This window comes from Nannizzia gypsea, genomic scaffold (genome assembly GCF_000150975.2).
Source record: "Nannizzia gypsea CBS 118893 supercont1.3 genomic scaffold, whole genome shotgun sequence".
In the NCBI taxonomy this organism is placed as follows: Eukaryota; Fungi; Ascomycota; class Eurotiomycetes; order Onygenales; family Arthrodermataceae; genus Nannizzia; species Nannizzia gypsea.
Window position 1 is genome coordinate 797618 of NW_003345199.1, and position 19040 is coordinate 816657.

The 19040-nt window shown below is 47.5% G+C and overlaps 8 protein-coding genes and 1 non-coding gene across 9 annotated transcripts; 4 read left to right on the top strand and 5 right to left on the bottom strand.

Moving 5' to 3' along the window:
* Positions 1–434: 434 nt before the first annotated feature.
* MGYG_03726 (hypothetical protein) lies at positions 435–1407 on the top strand (the record flags this gene model as incomplete). Its single annotated transcript, XM_003173503.1, has 2 exons — positions 435–501; positions 782–1407. 2 exons carry the CDS (start codon positions 435–437, stop codon positions 1405–1407), a joined length of 693 nt encoding a protein of 230 aa, XP_003173551.1.
* A 508-nt stretch (positions 1408–1915) lies between these two features.
* On the top strand, positions 1916–3566 carry MGYG_03727 (glutathione synthetase large subunit; the record flags this gene model as incomplete). Its single annotated transcript, XM_003173504.1, has 2 exons — positions 1916–2214; positions 2309–3566. 2 exons carry the CDS (start codon positions 1916–1918, stop codon positions 3564–3566), a joined length of 1557 nt encoding a protein of 518 aa, XP_003173552.1.
* Positions 3567–4010: 444 nt separating this feature from the next.
* MGYG_03728 (hypothetical protein) lies at positions 4011–5759 on the bottom strand (the record flags this gene model as incomplete). The annotated part of the gene is made up of 3 exons (XM_003173505.1): positions 4011–5512; positions 5575–5625; positions 5708–5759. 3 exons carry the CDS (start codon positions 5757–5759, stop codon positions 4011–4013), a joined length of 1605 nt encoding a protein of 534 aa, XP_003173553.1.
* Positions 5760–7050: 1291 nt separating this feature from the next.
* MGYG_03729 (hypothetical protein) lies at positions 7051–9515 on the bottom strand (the record flags this gene model as incomplete). Its single annotated transcript, XM_003173506.1, has 2 exons — positions 7051–9278; positions 9350–9515. 2 exons carry the CDS (start codon positions 9513–9515, stop codon positions 7051–7053), a joined length of 2394 nt encoding a protein of 797 aa, XP_003173554.1.
* Positions 9516–10764: 1249 nt separating this feature from the next.
* MGYG_10009 lies at positions 10765–10878 on the bottom strand. The gene has a single exon (XR_001951129.1). It is a non-coding gene; the product is annotated as a 5S ribosomal RNA (ribosomal RNA).
* Positions 10879–11080: 202 nt separating this feature from the next.
* On the top strand, positions 11081–11637 carry MGYG_03730 (hypothetical protein; the record flags this gene model as incomplete). Its single annotated transcript, XM_003173507.1, has 2 exons — positions 11081–11178; positions 11283–11637. 2 exons carry the CDS (start codon positions 11081–11083, stop codon positions 11635–11637), a joined length of 453 nt encoding a protein of 150 aa, XP_003173555.1.
* Positions 11638–12258: 621 nt separating this feature from the next.
* Positions 12259–14056, bottom strand: MGYG_03731 (domain membrane protein; the record flags this gene model as incomplete). Its single annotated transcript, XM_003173508.1, has 6 exons — positions 12259–12611; positions 12672–13195; positions 13253–13378; positions 13444–13528; positions 13592–13742; positions 13820–14056. The coding sequence occupies 6 exons, from the start codon at positions 14054–14056 to the stop codon at positions 12259–12261; spliced, it is 1476 nt and encodes a 491-aa protein (XP_003173556.1).
* A 2270-nt stretch (positions 14057–16326) lies between these two features.
* Positions 16327–17950, top strand: MGYG_03732 (4-aminobutyrate aminotransferase; the record flags this gene model as incomplete). Its single annotated transcript, XM_003173509.1, has 3 exons — positions 16327–16568; positions 16644–16679; positions 16744–17950. The coding sequence occupies 3 exons, from the start codon at positions 16327–16329 to the stop codon at positions 17948–17950; spliced, it is 1485 nt and encodes a 494-aa protein (XP_003173557.1).
* Positions 17951–18323: 373 nt separating this feature from the next.
* MGYG_03733 (transcription elongation factor spt4) lies at positions 18324–18883 on the bottom strand (the record flags this gene model as incomplete). The annotated part of the gene is made up of 4 exons (XM_003173510.1): positions 18324–18357; positions 18415–18467; positions 18530–18727; positions 18797–18883. The coding sequence occupies 4 exons, from the start codon at positions 18881–18883 to the stop codon at positions 18324–18326; spliced, it is 372 nt and encodes a 123-aa protein (XP_003173558.1).
* Positions 18884–19040: the final 157 nt, after the last annotated feature.

Consider the following 19040-nt stretch of genomic DNA (forward strand, 5'->3'; position numbering starts at 1 on the left):
AAGCTCACTTTCACCTTGAAGATGAGGCAACTCGCAAACCGCACTGTATCAGATTGGCCAGCTTAGGTACTTAGTGTCTCAGGTCAGTAACTTACCTCTCTTTTATTTGTTCCCCTAGTTACTCTTTAAGTATGAGACGTCGAAATGTATGGTGACCGCTTACGACCTGCTTGCTCACTTCAGTCGTCTGCAGAGGATTTATCGCAGGTATCGCCGCGTTCCGGCACGGATTCTGACTTAGAGGCGTTCAACCATAGTCCGGCAGATGGTTGCGTCGCGGCAATGCCTTGTCAGATAGCCGCAAAAACAAATCATCTGAATCAACGGTTCCTCTCGTACTAAATTGAATTACCGTTGCGGCGAACTTCATCAGTAGGGTCGAGTTCGCTTCGGATCCCCGTACTACGCAGGGAGGGCTATTCGCCGCCGACACAATGACAAACCGCCAGTTTATCGAGTGTTTGCGTATTGCATTTACCTCTAAGAGCGGTTTCTATGCCTGCAAAGTTGGGTCAATTGAGCCAGTGCAAGAAGATGGAGAGATCCTCCAACACGGGACCTACCAATAGTCGCCAATGGTTCAAGGGGAGATCATTACCCAGAGTGATGAGCGTTATTTCGTTCGGACTCTCTCCCATTCCGACACATCCCGAGACAATGCATTTGTCCGTGATGTAAGGGGACGCGATGGCCGATGTGTAATTACCCATGTTGTCAATGCAGGGGCGGTAGACGACGATTGGACCATCTTCGAGGCGGCGCACATCTTCCCGTTAACTAGCTCTCTCATCAATCTTTACCCAAATCGGCCTAAGAGCCGCCATCGATGACGAGCGTGGAGTTAATTCTCCAAAGAACGGGCTACTCCTGAGATCGCACATTCACCAACTTTGGGACACATATTCTGTTGGAATACTCCACTCTAGCTACGACTCGCAATCTTTACCCAAGGATTTCTTGGGGCCATCGAGCCATTTTGTCCCTTTTGGTCCAACATATTCTTTCTCTGTCAACCCTTTTGATGACTACCGAGTCCAGAGTTTTAAACCTAACTCAGCCGAATACCATAACATTCAACTGCATCCCGTCTGTCGTAACACCAATGGCCCTCATCATGTCTCCGATATACGACTCCGATGGCACTATGAGCAAGCCATACTTGCCAACGTTCGCGGTGCAAGGGAACAACAACCCGTGTTTGAACACGATTTTCCCCCCGGAACTGATATGTTAGGTGAAATTAGGCGAGGCCCCGAGGGCGGAACTACTGTTTGGGATATTCCACTTTTGCTACGACTCGCGCTCATTACCCAAGGATTCCTTGGGGCATTAGGCCTTTTTATCCCTTGTGATCCAACAACTAAGGATGGAAGCGGAGCTATTCGGCCGTTTGTATGGGAACGATGAGGAGTCAGCGCTGCCGTGTAGGAAATAGTAGTTATTGCACTGCAGTATCCTGCCACTACTAGCGTAACTACTTATAGAAATCTGTCAAGGAAGAGTCTTCCGACTCAAACAGCCGTGTGTTAAGTCGCCAAGTATGCTATATAGCTATCCCTTCCAAGGCTCCCTCGCACCGTACAGTAAACTAGCCCAAGCATCAGCCTACCTTTCTATCTAGCTAAATCTCGGCTTGATGGTAGGTGATTAAACCAGGTAGTCAGCTTCATACGGAGTACTAGCTAATTAACTAACAGCGGGGCAAAATGGTGGGATCAACCCCGGGAGTTGATTGATAAGCGGCGCAACTCGACGTCAGCTCGAAACCTCCGGGGCTTTTGGATATTATAAATATACAAAATATACCTATAAAGGAGTGCAGCTGGGCCGTTTTTAGCAGAGATATAGACGCTTTTTCTTGTGTCTTTCTTCTATTATAATTTAATAACGCCAGAAGTCTTTGGCTGCAGCACCAATGGATCTCTCGGCTTCCTCCTATCCACCAGAGCTCTCTCCAGAGCAGAAACAGCATCTAGTTGCCGCCGTCAAGGATTGGTGTATACATCATGGCCTTGCCGTCAGACCCCCTCCGGCATTCATACAAGGCGCATCGGATCCGCAGGGTGTGTTGGCGACCAACGCTCCAGTGACTCTGTTCCCCAGCCTTTTCCCCCGGTCCTGCTACGAGTCGGCAGTATCGGTGCAAAAGACATACAACCAGCTTTATGCCTCTATAACTACCGATGTAGATTGGCTGGGAGAGATCATCGAAGAGTAAGCATAACCTAAATCTTTCCCTTCAGTTGTTTTTGCATTTTTTCCGTACAAGTACTTCATGAATGATTATTAAATACCACCCCGGTGATAGTCTTGTTGAGGTAGATGATTTCGTGGCCGGTCTCTGGAAAGTCCATCTGGCTGTCAAAAGTGAGGGATATGTACAGCCTCTCTCACTTGGCTTGTTCCGGTCAGACTATATGGTCCATGGCCCTTCTGGTTCCCCCAGGGAAGCAGAGTTGAAACAGGTTGAATTCAATACCATTGCTGCATCATTTGGAGGACTATCGAGTTTGGTGGCCCAGATGCATACATCTCTCCTGTCATCTCCAACTGGAGAGCCCCTAGTGTATCCGTCACATCCTGCCTTTAAGGGTAACCTGCCGCCCGAAAATACCGCTGTTCCCACTCTGGCTGGAGGCCTTGCAGCGGCCCACAAGGCATATGGCCCTTCCAAGTCTTCTCCAAACCAACTGCCGCTATGTGTTCTCTTTATAGTGCAAGCTGGAGAAAGGAATCTTTTTGACCAGATGGAACTCGCAACTTGCCTTTCCCAATCACATAACATCACCGTTTTCCGGGTTACAAGCGACGAGATTCTAGAGTTAACCTCCATTGCGGAATCGAACCCTGCCCGCCCTATCATATATACCCCGAGATATTCCCCATCTACTCAATTCGAGGCCACCACTATCTACCTTCGAGCCTTGTATGGGCCTCAAGACTACCCAGATGAAAAGGCATGGAAAGCACGAACTCACATAGAACGCTCGGCCGCCATCAAATGCCCAACGGTGCTCAACCAATTATCAGGCTGCAAGAAAGTGCAACAAATTCTAGCCACAGCAGTCAGCGGCCCTGAGACGGATTACTTGACCAAGTTCCTTCCTTGCACGGAACCCACCGAAATACAGCAAATACGCTCAACTTTTGCGCCCCAGTATGACCTGGCCGAAGGAGGCCGTGGCAGAGAACTTGCTTTGAATCCAGAAACTGCTGCATTCCATGTTCTCAAGCCTCAGCGTGAAGGAGGCGGAAACAACGTATACCGTGATTCCATTCCCACGTTCCTCAAATCCATACCTGAAAAGGACTGGAAAGGCTGGATACTCATGGAACTCATACAGCCCCCACCAGCTAAGAACGTTGCACTTCGCAGTGATGGTCAGGTCCTCAGCGGCGACGTAATTGGCGAATTGGGCACATATGGCACAATCCTGTGGAACAATGATGGGCAGACGTTACATAACGAGCAAGGAGGATGGCTTATGAGAACAAAGGCTAAGGATAGTGATGAAGGCGGGGTGGCTGCAGGATTCTCATCCTTGGACAGTATCTTACTTGTTTAATATATACGATGGAACTGAATTATAGGCCTAGAATCATAGACATTTTATTCATCTCTGTAACATAATCCTATCTTGCATCATCCTATCGTCATGTTAAATGAAGTAAGTCTGCATAAGTGGGAGGAGAGAAGAACATAAAAGTATAAACACCTAAGGTTAAATGAAGGCCAGAAATTTTGCCCAAATTTAGTATCCACCATCTATCCTGAGCAAATGGCCGGGAGGCAATTCAATCCAAGCTACACAAGTAGACCTCCATTGATTGCATAGACTAGCATGAAGCAATTCCGAGGAAGACGCAGTTGTGGAGTGAAAAGAATGGGGGAGTACCACGGATATCAAAACATTCCACAACACTACCTTAACCGTTTCATCCCTTTACCCAAATACTCGTAGTAAGTAAGGGGAAGATGTAGTAGAAGTAAGGAACGGCCCGGCAGTTGCTTATTCAAGTTCAGCAGCAAAAAAGTCGTCAAAAGATCGCCGACGTGTCGGTTTCGAATAGTTAGAGGGCAGTGGAAGAAAGTCAGCGAAAGGGTTATTCCTCGCCATGATCTCCGCAGTGTGGGTATTTAGGCGATGGTAGGGATTGTTTCGGATCGAGAATTCACCACCGCCGTTGAATCTAATGGATAGAGGGCCACCATGCTGCTCTAGTAGGTCTGCTTCTTCTGAAAGGAGATCCGAGCCTGAGTCCTGGTCCCCATTGGAGTCTCTAGAAGACATCGAAGCAACAGTAGGGGTCTCCCGCGAACTATCTGACAACGTTGGTTGGGATTTCTGCGCAGTAAATGGCTGACAACATGGTCCGTCGCAGTCGTCCAGGAGATCTAGAGTGTCGCTGGTTAGGACTGGTTGATTGTTGGCAAATGCGTTGGTAGGCCTCTTCTTTGGGAATTGTGCTGGAGAATCAACAACCTCGCTACTCGGAGATGAGGTTTGGGATAAAGGGCCTTTTTTGGTTGAAGAAATAGAGGCTTGCAGATTGACATTATGATAGCCAGGGGAAGCCTCTGGTAGATGGGCATTTTGATCGTCGGACTTGTTGGCTCCTGTTTTTGTCACCTCGTCATTTGTATCATCTGTGCCTGACCCCCCATTTTCCGTGTCCTTGTCAATGCTCATTGCAATATTGCCGCTAAGAGCAGGCTGGCTGAGGTTCACCTCATTCTCAGTTGCCTTTTCAGCCTGACGCCGTAATCGTGTCTCTACCCTTCTGGCCCACGTTTCAGGCAGATATTCTGGTGCTAAGGATCTCCAGTCATCCTCCTCAAGAGCATTAGCGTAATCTTGAAGTTGATAGAGGAGTTGTATGGTTGATTCTATGCGCTGTCCTGGTACATGAGGTCCTTGCTTTCCATCCAGGAAGGTGTCTAGTGGATACCGATGAGGTGGCCCCCCATCAAGGCGCTTCATAAGAAGATACCGAGGGACCTGTTCGCCGCTTCCACCAGAAGTTGCATATTCAATAGTTGTAGTTGTATTAAGCGATATCTGAGGCTGAGATAAGCGCTCAACCCTTTCAACTTCCGCTTTGGTGATACTTCCTCGACGCGTGGTCCAGCATGAGAGACCGAGAGGCGAGCGAGCTTCGCGTTCACGTCGCATATTTAACGCATTATCAGAAGGGATATCGGCTGGAGCAGCCGTCATGCGCGCTTTGATATCACGATAAGTGAGGCGAGAATCGGTCCGCATCCAGTATTCAAGGAGCCAACCAGCAGCACGGACAGATATATACTGCGGAAGAAATGGGAAATCTCTAATTGCACTAGATCCCTCGGTACTGGAATCCTCCTCATCCTTTTTCAAAAGATGGACTGCAGGTCGAACAAAGGGCTCTTGTGGTGATTCTAAACGAAAAAGCAGGGGAGGCAAATGTGCCGAGCTGTAGTTTGAATGGTACGGATGTTCACAGGTATGAAACATACTCGGGGTCCCATCGTCTAGACTCGACGCATTAGGATTTACAAACATATGCTTAGGCCGTTGAATAAGAGTTACTCACGTTTGCACAAGTTTTGGGCCGCGGTAAATTCTTGCAGAGGATCATTGTTAGCTAAAGTCTTCCAAAGCACTCAACCCAAGCATGATGATATATCCATATGAATAAAATCAACTTATCCAAGGGTGTATCTTACCAGATGGCATAGGAATCGGCGGGCTTGTATCTTCCAAGCCTGCCTCAGCCATTGCTGGTTGTTGCAGTCCGAGGGCTACGCAAATACAGGAGTGCCAAAAAGATGAACGAGTTGGTTGAAAGACAGTGTCACTCACCAGAGAGTAGGAAGATATTTCCTTTGATATCTTAGAAGGAAGAAACAACACATGCTTAGTCGTAAGGTTGTCTGGGAAATTGTGCGATACAAGTGCGCTTCTAAGAGGACAAAAGAAGAGGAAAGCCCTCTTATCACTTCACCGTTGCGGTCCTGAAATGTGATTCCTAATATCATACTATCTTTCATTCGCTTCAGTATATCAAGATATGTATCAGATATAGGAAATACCTACCCAAGAAGATCAAGAGGTAGGGTTTGATCCTATGTGCATAGGATAAAAGAAATATTAAGTAACATGCTCTGTTATTTAAAGACTAGAAAGGAATGTGTTATATGCATAAGCACTTGATGTCAAATATGATACCGCAGTATCATATTTAAGAATGTGATCAAATCAAATGCTCAGAGGGCCCGGATAGAAATAGGACGAACTTATCCATGGCCTGCATATTATATCGATAACTAACGCGTAAGGGATAAAATTTCCCTAGTACGTAGTTTAGTGATGTGGTATCATAACTTGGATGTGCTCAAATAGTTGCCTATTAGACAGGGATATTTCAAGCAAGTCCATCTAGCTTGGATATTAAAACACGTCCACGAAGGACAAAGGGATATCTATATTCTGTCACGGACTCCATGCAATATACCAATCGTAGAGAGTCCAGTCAAAGTGTTATGTTGATGCTGATAGAAGTCAAGGTTAAAACTGAAGTCGATTTTGGATTACTAACAGGGACTGACTTTAACTAATGACTAAGCAGAAAAACAACAAACCTATGGAGACAACCTTAATTCAACCAACTTAACAAAACATCAACCCATCAAAAACATCACATAAAAAGCATTGCAGTCTTAAAATCACAGTCCTTTTTTTGTCCTTTTCCTTTTCCTAATTTTTTTTGCCTTTCACTCTATATTTTTTTTCTTTAGTTTGTCCGTCTTCCTTCTTTAGAAAGAACCAATTCGTCAAAAGCACATGCATGAATCAAAAACATATCAATTTCTTCATCTGAATATCGTGTCATCTCTCGTACCTGTAGGGTTGAATCGGTGGCTGATTAGTCCGTGGGATAATGTCGAAAGAACCGGCTTTCGGAATAGCAAGTCAACTCTGTCGATTCAATCCAGCTTGTTGATCCAATTCATTTGTCGATTTACTTTGTCGATTTTATATGCCAAAGACACTCGTAGATCCATTCTCTTCAATGTTCACAATCGACAGGACCAAAGATACCGTACTTTTTCATTTTCTCGACAAACTCAACTTCAGTCATGCCATAAAGTTCATGCAATGGCCGGCTGATAATATCCTGTGTGTCTCGTGTAAGTCGTTCATGAGCGTCCCCATTGAGGTTATCTTCGCGTAGAGTGCTTGTAGCTAAGAAATTCGGGTGTTCTGGCTGACTGGGATGCTCGTATATGTTGACGAGTTCCGCTAATGTTGGAGTGCGTTCAATATCTTCCATGAGATCATCCGTGGCTATAAAAGCGCTTTTGCTATCGGCTGATAATCTAGGAAGATTGCTATTTTTCATATCTTCCATTTGGAAGTTCACGTTGCTTTTGATATATTCACGACAAAGGCCGAGAAAGTGGTCTTCGGTCTTGACGTTGGGGTTGTTCTCCACGATATCACGAACAATGACTCCGTTTAGCTTTGCCAGTATGTAATAGTCTAGATTTTCTTGTTGGTGTCCAGATTCACTTTGTGAGTCTCCAAAATCCTCGTCATCGCTGGTATCAATAAGCTCAATGTCCTCATCCTCGAGACTTTCATTGGAGATTTGAGTTCCTGTAATTTGCTGCCCAGTTTGGGCTGCGGTTGGGGTACGATAGCCGTTGATAGTGTGGGCAATATCGCTGGCATCGGCATTGCTTGTGGAATCACAAAGGCTTTGAAGTTGTTGATGTATCCGGGTAGAGGGACAACGTGGATCTTTCCAAATAGGGTTCTTCTGGATCCGTGGTGATGCCGAGCCTTTGCAATTTCTGTTCAGGACTTTTCGAAGAGTGGTCTTTGGGTTTGAAATAGTCAAAGGTTCAGAAGCTCGAGTAGAAGTACGAGTGCGGAGGTGAATTGGCCATTTGGCTGTAGAGTAACTTCTGGCTGGCGAGGAAGCAGGGGTGAACCGTTCATAATATGTCTCAATTTCTTGAAAGTATCTTTCTTCGTCAGAAGATTGGCGTCGTTGCTCCTCAAGCCTTTTCATATGGTCCTGCATTATAGTGGTCTCAAGGTTGAGCTTGTCGACGAAATCTAGGTCGTCTTGACATACTTGGCGGACGCTTTCCATTGTCCCAGCTAATATGGCATTGACAGTCTCCATGTCGGGCGCTCTAACCCCTATGGCCTTGCCTGAGGCGGAAGGAATTGGCGTGACAACACAAGCAGCCTGAGGGTCGGAAATCGCATCATCCGTAGCCCTGGCAGGCACCTGGGCCCGCATGGTGTTGCTTGGGGAGCGGTCAGGGGTTGGCAAACCACCGGCTGCTGATGCTGCTGCATTTGGAATTGCGGGAGGAGGAGGAGGAGTAGCTGTGGCTGGTAAAGGTGATGCGACAGAAGATGGGGTCACAAGGATGAACTTGGAGGTGGCAGTTTTCTTTTCAGGTGTGGTATTTGGGGTCAGGGCCTGAGTTGCTTGAGCCAATGTTGGTGCAAGGATAAGGGTTTGGGCAGCCATGCCTCGTCGGATTGTGGTATCTGGACGTTTAGAGTACTGTTTTGGAGTTGGGATCCGTTGAGTAATACCATTTTGATCAACGTATACTCCAGGGGTCAAACCCCGGGTAGTGTTATGGTTAGGATCAATCCCGTTCTCAATCAATTTGCTTCGAATAATCTCGATAACGGTGTCAGTCTGTTTACTTGACACCCCCCAAGAGGCAATGGAGAATGCCTGTCGGAATCGAACACCACGCTGCTGTAACGTGTTTGTAAATATTCGGTATTTTGGGTTCATACGATCTGTGATGTCACGGAGTTGAATGCGTCTGTCCAAACGCATCCAGGCTTCCACGCGGAATTCTTCGACGTTGCTTGAAATTCGATCGGGTAGTAGATCGAAGGCTCTCATTGGTGGATGTTCGGGCCAGGGTGATGGTTTAAGAGGAACATTGATATTGCCTCTAGGCCTGTCTGGGCCCCTGAAAACATAGAGTATATCAGGAAGATTGTCGAAGCTCCAGGAGCTTTGAGATGGGACGGCATCAGTATAATTTTCAGGGTCGTCAGTGCCTGCTCTGCAGGGCTGTCTAGGCTGCTTTGCTTCTCCGACATTCACAGTAATCGGGGCTGCCTGACTAGCTAAATTGACTGCAGTAACGGGTGTCGCTGGGGTAGTTGGAGAAAAAATTGGAGCGGCGGGAGTAGCCGAGAATGCTGGAACAGCTGTAGCGTCCACGAATGCTGCAGTGCCCTGATTGCCTGCTGCAATGGTACTGTTAGTAACGGTCCAAGTAGCAAATAAGCCTTTAGAGCTTCTAGAAAAGTATTCTTACCATTTTCTAGACTTTGAGCAGTAATTCTATCGAAATTGAAGAAGTTATGCTGGGAAGCCGCATCCATATAAGTAAAACCAAATTGGTCAGGGGCAAATGGGCCACCAGCTGCCATGTCCATGGGGATTTCAAATCCGTTCATAGGAGGTCCCTGAATGTAGACCATTTCAATTGATTTCAGTCAAGCTGTCTTGCGCTTCTGAGGTCTTGGTTAGAGGAAGGAGCCAAAGGCTTTGAGAGATCAATTGGAAGAAGAAAGAGGGATATAGAGATCAGCTTCGAGAGACTGAAGCCTTTGTGTAGGAGAATTGGAATTGGTAAAAGGATGTAGTAAATCAGGGAGACAGAGAGTCAGGAGCTCTTCGAGTTTGTAGTCTAGGACTTTGCAATTGCCTATTTGACGCAGAGATGTGCTTGAAGTAAATTGGTATCTGTAGTGCAACGAGCTCGTGGAATTGCTATCTTGACGAAAATAGTAACGGTCAAGAAGAGGAATAGAAGGAAGAGGGAGAAAAAGATAATATGGTTGTAAAAAAGGGGGCTTCATCCTGGCAGAACGTGGTAGAATAGGGGGGGCTGGGATGTCTACGGGGCTCAGAGGAGGGGGTGAGCAGGAAAAATTTTTCATGAAAGAAAGTAAGATGAATAGGCTGGTCCTATATCGTCCGATTGTGAGCCCGTCAGAGCCTCCTCTTTTGCTCTCTGACAGCCTACAAACAATAGGAACCCGACCTGGTATCTATATTGAAGATATCAAGCTGGACCCACTCGTTTGTTGAGACCTGGACAAGCCTTCTAAATTCTCCACTAGCCTGCATGGTTAGCTTGTTTAAGCGCCGATTTCAACAGTCACGCATCAAATATCTTCAGTTACCAGCCACCTTTTCCCCAGCCAGAAGAGAGGAAGCGGAGACGTAAAAGAGGGGTAGAATCTGCTAGATATAGAATTTCTCTGCTGCAGAATCATTTATGACAAAATAGAAGCATTATAAGCTCAGTTTGTGTGTTCCATAAAGAGAGATGGATTTGAGATATATGCACCATGAGAACGGGACATATAGATCTGATATCAAACCTGTTGCTGCCAGTAGGAAAGGGTAACATATAGCTATGGGTATACAATGGCCTAGCAGTTCGTATATAGCTTGGATATTTGCTAAATATCTTACCGAAATGTTTGAATATCCCAGTTGCTTAACGTAATTCCATTTTGTTGATATCTTCCTTTTTAGGAAACAGCACCGCGCGTTTGTGATAGCACGTGATATTATATTACATAATATCGAATTAAGCGCGAGTGCAAACAAAACAAAAAAATGGCCAGCAAAACAATAGCAAAAACAGCGACAAAACAACAGAAGAATCAGGCCAAAAAGGAGGGTATCTAGACAGAGTAAAAAAAGAATCGAATGTACATACGGACAGTCGGGATTCGCTGGTGGTCACCCACCCAACTACTAACCGACCGGCAAGTGGCTTAAGTACAGCTGAGCGGACGGGAAGCTCTGTTTTCCACTTCCTGTGGTCGTATGTGCTTAGTTGTCTTGAGATTCGGAGTTTTCTGGCGATTTTCCTAGTATGTTACACGCCAAGAAAAGGGCGATTAGGTAATTAGTCTTAGAACTTTAACTAGCAAGCTTTTGATAGAGGCAAGCTCAGTGATGCACATCCATAAACTACCATATATTTGAAAAAGACAAACAATACCCCAGTCTATTAACCCAGTGAATCATGGGCAATAATAAAAGAAAACACAAATCCGGTTCTGCGGAGACGCTGATCACGTTGACTTCGCGGAAGCCTCAATGGGCGTATCTCCACCTTGAATTGTACAGTGACACCCGTGACAGTTCTGTTAATAGGCCATTGAGCAGGAGGACAGAAAAAAATTGGAACGCAACGTTGAGCTAATTCATATCATTAATGCTACTAGAGTCTCTGCTTCTTCCGATTCAATCGTTAAATCATCATCTGCATCAATAGTACTGGACCCCCTCACGGCAAAGACCTATCTGTCTGCAGCTCTCTCTCAGTACCTCGGGCTGTCCGGTACCGCTATACCCATTGATATACTGAAGATAGGCGACAGACCAGGTCAAACGGATGGAAAATCTGTATGGATTCGAGTGCCGTACGAAGATGCTGCCGCCGTAACTGCTGCAATGAGTTCATGGATTGGTGCAGATTCCGGATCTGGTTCAGCAAACGTAGCATGGAGAGTTATCTCGAGGCGCTCTCATCTCGGTGCTTTAGTTGGAGGTAGTGGGATGGAGCTATTCATTCCTTGAGGTCCAGGATTGGGCCTTGCGATGAAACCATAGAAATATATGCTAAGCAGGACAGTTGGCATACCAATCCAGCGGAATTTAACTTACTGCGAGGTTAAGAAAACCTCTCGTAACCCTCTTAAAAGAGGGTATACGGGCGCATATTTTAATGACTCTATGAAATATACTCAGCACATGGAGTCTAACGGGGATGGATCGATTTATCCTTGATTGGATGTCTAGGAAGTCTGATAATAGATCTCTTCCCCAAAGTCGGGGCACATTGGATATCCATTTGGAAGACTATTTGACTGACGATTTTGTTTTGATGTATATAATTGAGAAACCACCACGAGACAGTGATGAACAAATCAAAAGTCTCGACAACATGTACAACTCCCACGCTATATATAAGCCAAAAGAAAAAAAGAGCAAGGTGATGCCGAATAACGACAAAGATAATTAGCAAAAACGATTAGTGAATCGGAAACAAGGAATGAAGAAAGCAAAACCGGATACTCGGGCAAAAGAGAGAGACTTTTTGTCAGAAGGCATACAATATACATGCATAAAAGGAGCGAGGGAGCAGCTCTACCACGCCCCTTTATCACCGTTGATTCCGTGGCCATCTGGTATGCGATTTCATGCAATGGATTCATCCTGACCCTTCATAGCCAACGCTAGATCTCTTGATCCAGCCGCGTTGAGTCTAGCAGGGGTAAGTGTGGCCTTAGCCTTGAGGGCAGCGCGGATCTCATCCACGCTACGGTCCTTCCACATGCTGACACTGCTCTTGCTGAGTGGGTAGAGAACATAGTTGTCTTCGCGGTTGACAAAGTCGTCTACCTTGGCTGGGGGAGTGGAGGTGATGATGTCAAGGTCAGCAGCTAGCTGTTGGCAGAAGACGTCAAGGGGAAGATCGTTGACATCGTCGCCGAAGGGGTTTTCAATTTCGGCACAGATGGAGGCAATTCCGTGGATAATGTAAGTGGCAGCTAGAACACGTTAGCATGGGGATGAAGCACAAAGAAAAAGCAAGCACGGTCAAAACTTACCAATAGTTCCAGGGATGGCAACCCATTCGAGTTTGTTGACGAGCTGGAATGGCAGGGCAAGGACGTAGATCCAGGTGATTTGAGAAATCAAGATGGTGTACGCCAGTGGAAGGGGAGTGTTGAGCACACGCTCGTTGCCAGTCATGACTTCTTCCAGAGCGTTGAGACAAGCGCCAGCTTGGGACTGATGCACGGGCACGGGAATGGTACCGTTCATCAATGACTCATGGATATAAGCAGACAGATAGTTGAGAATCTCGGCTGGAAGGTTTCCCAGAGGCTTGTCAGAGCGCTTAATCTGCTTGCGTGGGTTGGACATGGCCATTGGAACGCTCAAGTACTGGCCGATAGCCTTCATCGTGCTTGGCTTTTTGCCTGGCGGCGCATTTGGGTCATTGGCTGCTTTGGCAAAGGTATCAAGGTGGTCAATCAGGCCGGAGATATCCTCATAGCCGTTTCCAGGCTCGAAGCGCAGTTTATGCTTGAGGGCAACAGCAAAAGCCACAATGAGGTTAATTCCGGTCCTAAAGAACATGTCAGCACATGCAGTAGGTTATAATCGCGGACTCAAGAGAACGCACAGCTTCGAGATGATATCTTCCTTTCCTTCTTCACCTTCGCGTTCAGTCTTGTGAATCCAGATGATACGGGCCAAAGTGCGGGAATTCTGCATCAGAAGAGCCCAGTACTTGCGACCTTCACCATAACTAGAAACCAGCACCTGTTAGTTATGCCACAACCTAGCATGGCGACACCAGGGTTTCGATCATACCGTTCATAAGCAGTCGAACTTCGGAGGGAGAGAGCAAGACCGACGACGAAACCGAGAACAGTAAGGAGAGTTGAATCAATGCCGACTGGAGGATGTTAGACCGCGTTCTTCTTCATGCATACGCCTAATACATGGAGGTTCAACGTACGGGGAACACCGCCTAGGTGAGTTACACATGTAATGAGGGTTGACCAGCAAGCCATCACTACCAAGGGGATAATCATTCGGGGCATGACACTGCCGTGAACCCGGAGAAATAGTGGCCATTTCGAATGTCTATCGAGGTTTCTTGGTCCTTTCTACATGTCCGACACCGTTAGCCGAACATCCATTGTGCACCGTGAAGGGAGAATGAAAGTAGAAAACGGCCACTGACGAAATAATCATTTATGTCGATGGTATTTCTCTTGGAGAGCATCTGTTGTGGCAGCTTGAGATCAGAGGCAGCTGCTGCACTGCTGATGTATGTAGGTCTTGGAGTAATCTTTGGAGGACCGGATTGGCCGGTCTTTGACGGTTCACATTTGGTCTCCATGCTGGATGCTTTGCTCTGAGCTCGAAGATTCTGGGGATGAGGAGCCGGCTCCTCATTAACGGAAAAATCGTCGGTCATATTGGAATATTTGTGGACGGAGTACGAGATGGATTATAAGTATAGACAAGGGGTGAATTTGATAAAGGATAGTCAACGGTATTATGTTCAAAAAAAGAAGGTGAAGACGCTGATGATGATAACGAAGGAATAAAGATTTATCGCAACAAACAAAACGAGAGAGCAAACGGGATTTGAGAAGACAGTACGAAAAGAAAAAGGGAGGGAGTGGAAGGATCAATTCAAGAAATATTTTTCTGGATCCCCTAAAGGTCTGGAAGGGATGGCGATGGTCCACAGAAGGGCGCTAACAAGCAGAAGGTTGCTAGTCCCCTGTCATGACGGCGGGAAGGTGAAACAACGCGTTGCAGCGGTCACAAAATACCTCGGGCCCTGCTGGGCATGAACTTAGCCCCCTGCAGGATACACACCAGCTTCTACTTATATATGTATCTTTCCCTTGACTGGCCATCTTGTGAGAATCGTGGCGATCAGTATGGCCCGTGGATATTCCCCGTGGAGTGTGCTGTGCAATGTGTCTTGTCTGTCGATACTTACTCGACTCGAGCGTACCTATAAATAGGGTAAATTAAGGACAATTTACTCCGCCGGCCCGTTTGGACAACCTTATGTCTTTTGGTAGGAGACAGAGCGCACCCTCCCTCACTTGCACCAATATCACTAATCTGCGAGACATGTTGGTGAAAAAGGAAAGCGAAAAAGCGAGGTCCAATTCCTTCCTTCCCCTGAGTTACCTTCGGCCATCCGGAGCCTTCCATGTCGACTCCGTAAAAAGTCGCCTTTTGTTTAGTCAAGTCTTAACCAAGACTTGGGCTGAGGCCTTGTCATCAACAACTAGGTTCATTGCCCTGGTCGGTCCAGGGTGTGTCATGGTGCCAATGGCGCTGGCTGTACTCCGTAGGATTGCAAGGGATTCAGGCCAAGGCCAGGACGTCCGACCAGGAATGCTGATGCATTGATTCGTTGTCATGCCCAGGAAGGGGTCCCGGCCCCTGCTTCAAGGCTGAAGCTGCGACAAGTATTAGGAACCGACCAGTCAAAAGGATCAGGGCAAGCGGCAGGAAAATCTTCGCCATGATATTTGATCAGCGATCACCGCTTGATCATTTTGTCTGGAGTTGTCTTTAGCGACTTTGTGGACCTGGAGAAGACGCGAGTGCTCGATGTCCCCATCCATATCTTGCATGTATGTTATTAGCGAAAGAGGTCTCCAAAACTCATATCTCCTACCAAGAGGTCGAACGAACCTTTTCTCTACCTTTTCCATGGGTACATAAAACATGACGGCGTCAATATCTTATCATTCATTCTCGTGCTTGTCGTATTGGTTGCCAGTTAACTAGCTACGCCCGACTGCGCAGAACAGCCAAACAGCCAGAGAGGGACACAGAGAGAGAGAAGACCAGCGCCTTTGATACCCAATGCTGACATCACTTCTCACGGGATCTCCTCTCTCGCGGCGCTCCAGGCCTTCTAGCCGGTGTCAAAGGGCGTGTGCTATCGTGTGCTATGCACATAACATGACTCCATCATACTCCATACACTGCGTACCCCGTACGCCGTACACCGTATCGATCGATGGAGTCGCAAGCAACCAAGCACAGGACCAAGCACCGAAGAGCCGACGAGACACTAGCTGTCGAGCCAGAATGCTAGATCAGCCACCGGCCAACGCCTTCGGTCTGGCCACGGTTTCCACACCTCCCAACGCCCTCTTGCCGCCCTCAGCGTATCCAGACATCCTGGCTACCTCCTCTTTCTGTCTCTTCCCATACCCCTTCTTCGCTTCTTAGACACCTTTTTTAGATGTCTTTCTTTAGATCTCTTCTTCTTAGTTTGCTTAGAAAGCGCCGTCTCGTCGTCTCATGATTCTCCAACTTTTCCCCCTCCTTTTCCCTTTTCGGTAATTCCGAAGCCGGGCCGGTCTCTGCTGACATAAGCGTCTTTATCTTATCGTGGCGGGAAGTTTCCTCCTCATCGGGACTAGCGCCTGGTCCCTGATTGGGCGGCTCGGCCGAAGAAAAGCCGGGAACTTCGTCATGCGGGGAGAAACTAGCAAGCTCAACACAAGCAAGGACAACAACAACAGCAGCAGCAGCAGCAGCAAGGTAGCACCAGCTTGAATAGCCGACGCTTGTCTCGTCTTGTCTAGCCTCAAGCATATATTAAGCATATATTAATTAAAGCGCCCCCTCACCCACCGCCAGGTGACTCTCTGCCATTCTTTTGCATTTCGAGTTTTTCTTTCCTTCTCTCAGCGTGCGTCTACAATGGCTTCTTCCATTCTACGCTCCAGGGTTAGTGGCAGGGCTGCTGCTCAGGTCAGATGCTTCAGCTCGACTCGCAGACATGCCGCTGCCTCTGCCTTTTTCTCCAACGAGCCGGCTGGTCCGACTGTGAAGACTGCCATCCCTGGGCCAAAGAGCAAGGAGGCCATCTCCCAGCTTGACCGCGTCTTCGATACTAGGAGCTTGAACATGCTGGTGGACTACCAAAAGTGCACTGGCAACTAGTACGTTGATACTCACTCAATTGCACTGTTTATGGACCAATTGGACACACTTGCTAACTGACATGCTTGGTATAGCATTGCAGACTTGGATGGAAATGTCTTGCTTGATGTGTACGTACTGTTTCCAATGCGCGGAGATAACCGAGTCTCTCTGACTAACTGATGCGTCCCGCAGGTTTGCCCAGATTGCCTCTATCCCGGTGGGATATAACAATCCAGCATTGCTTGCTGCTACTAAGACCACCGACATGGCCAGTGCTCTCATCAACCGTCCCGCACTCGGCAACTTCCCCTCTCACAACTGGGCAAGTATCCTCGAGTCCGGCCTCTTGCGGGTTGCCCCCAAGGGTCTCGACCAGGTATTTACCTCCACTACCGGCTCTGATGCCAACGAGACTGCATACAAGGCGGCTTTTATGTACTATGCCCAGCGCCAGCGTGGTGGCCCTGAGGTAGAGTTCTCCTCTGAGGACATCTCTTCCACCATGGTCAACCAAGCTCCTGGCTCCCCTAACTACTCCATTATGTCATTCACTTCCGCCTTCCACGGCCGTCTCTTCGGCTCTCTTTCCACCACCCGCAGCAAGGCAATTCACAAGCTTGACATCCCCGCCTTTGACTGGCCCCGTGCTCCGTTCCCCCAGCTCAAGTACCCGCTTGACCAATTTGCAGCTGAGAACGCAGCTGAAGAGAAGCGTTGCCTCGAGGAAGCTGAGAGGCTAATCAAGGAGTTCCACAACCCCGTCACTGCTGTTGTTGTCGAACCCGTCCAGTCCGAGGGAGGAGACAACCACGCCTCCCCTGCCTTCTTCCAGGGTCTCCGTGAAATTACAAAGCGCAACAATGTCCTCTTGATCGTTGACGAGGTTCAGACTGGTGTCGGTGCAACCGGCAAATTCTGGGCCCACGAGCACTGGAATCTCTCCACCCCACCAGACATTGTGACTTTCTCCAAAAAGGCACAGGCTGCTGGATACTACTTTGGCAACCCAGCTCTGAGACCCAACAAGCCATACAGACAGTTCAACACCTGGATGGGTGACCCAGCCCGTGCTCTCATCTTCCGTGCCATCATCGAGGAGATCGAGCGTCTAGATCTCGTCAAGCACACTGCCCAGACAGGAGACTACCTCTTCGCTGGCCTTGAGCGCCTGGCCGAGAAGTACCCTGGTGAATTCAAGAACCTACGTGGAAAGGGACAAGGCACCTTCATCTCATGGGACAGCCCCCAGCGTGATACAGTGTTGAAGCGCGGTAAGGAGGTCGGCATCAACATCGGTGGATGCGGCGAGGCGGCAGTCAGACTGAGACCCATGCTCGTCTTCCAGAAACACCACGCTGATATTCTCCTCGAATCTCTCGAGAAGATTGTCAAGTCATAAAATAGCGCTGTTTTTATCGCTTTAATTGTTCTGTGTTGTCTTTCCTCTAGTTTTATATGTGCAAGTTGCAGAATTTGGGTCAGTGCAGGGAAGGTAATTTGATCCCTAGCTTAGCTTTAGAGATGTTTCACGAACCTAATAAGACTTTCCAGCATGGTTTTTACCTGTTGCAATACCTTCTTTACCTGCTTTATTCCAGGCACTATTCTACTCTATACTTTGTTTTATTACCCACATATAAACTCCCCAGGAAATATTGTAAACGTTTGGACAAAAAAATATAAACGCCTTCGCCTTGCTACCAGCCAGTAAATAAAATAATAGCACCAAACCCCCTGAATCAAACCCATGAGCTAGCGTGTGTAAAACCACTTCAACCATCATTATCGGCGGCACTTCCATCTCTCCTAAACAGCACCAATTAGCCTGTATGTTTTTTTAAGAAGGGTAATATCAGCACATACGGAATATAGGTTATCCCCGCCTCTTCCAAGTCACTCAATACCTCCGGCGGAAGCTATTATCCATCCTTATTAGCCTATCTTCTCGCATCCTGGTAAAGAGTGTCTCCAAACTCACCGATCCCACGACCTTCACAGCGTATGTTCCAGGGACATATCCGTCCAGTCTCTGCCAACGAGCTACCCAGGAGGTCCGCTCGTCCGCCAGCGCGACCAAGCCTTCGAAGACCTGCGAGGTACAATCCTGTATCGCTTCGGTGTTTCCGCGGAGGTTCAGCACGGCTTCACAGTTGGGGCAGCCTTCGTTCATGAATTTCTAAAAGGTATCTTATTAGCTGGGTGGTCATGGAGAGCTATGCGGGAGCTGGGGAAGGGTGCAAAATACGTTGTGTAGCTGGACGATGGAGCAGACCATACATGCGCGCAGAGAGCGCTGCTGGCTGGCTGAGACATAGAAGGACCCGGACGCCATTTTATGAGTTTCGACAGCTGGGCTTTCTTGTTCTTCTCGTCCTGTCTTCCTGTTTTCTTCGTTCTTCTGTTCCTCGTATGTTCGTTCTTCTTCAATCGTCTTTATCAAAGTTTAAGCTCTTTGCTTATTAATAAGTTATATTACATCATCACGCTTA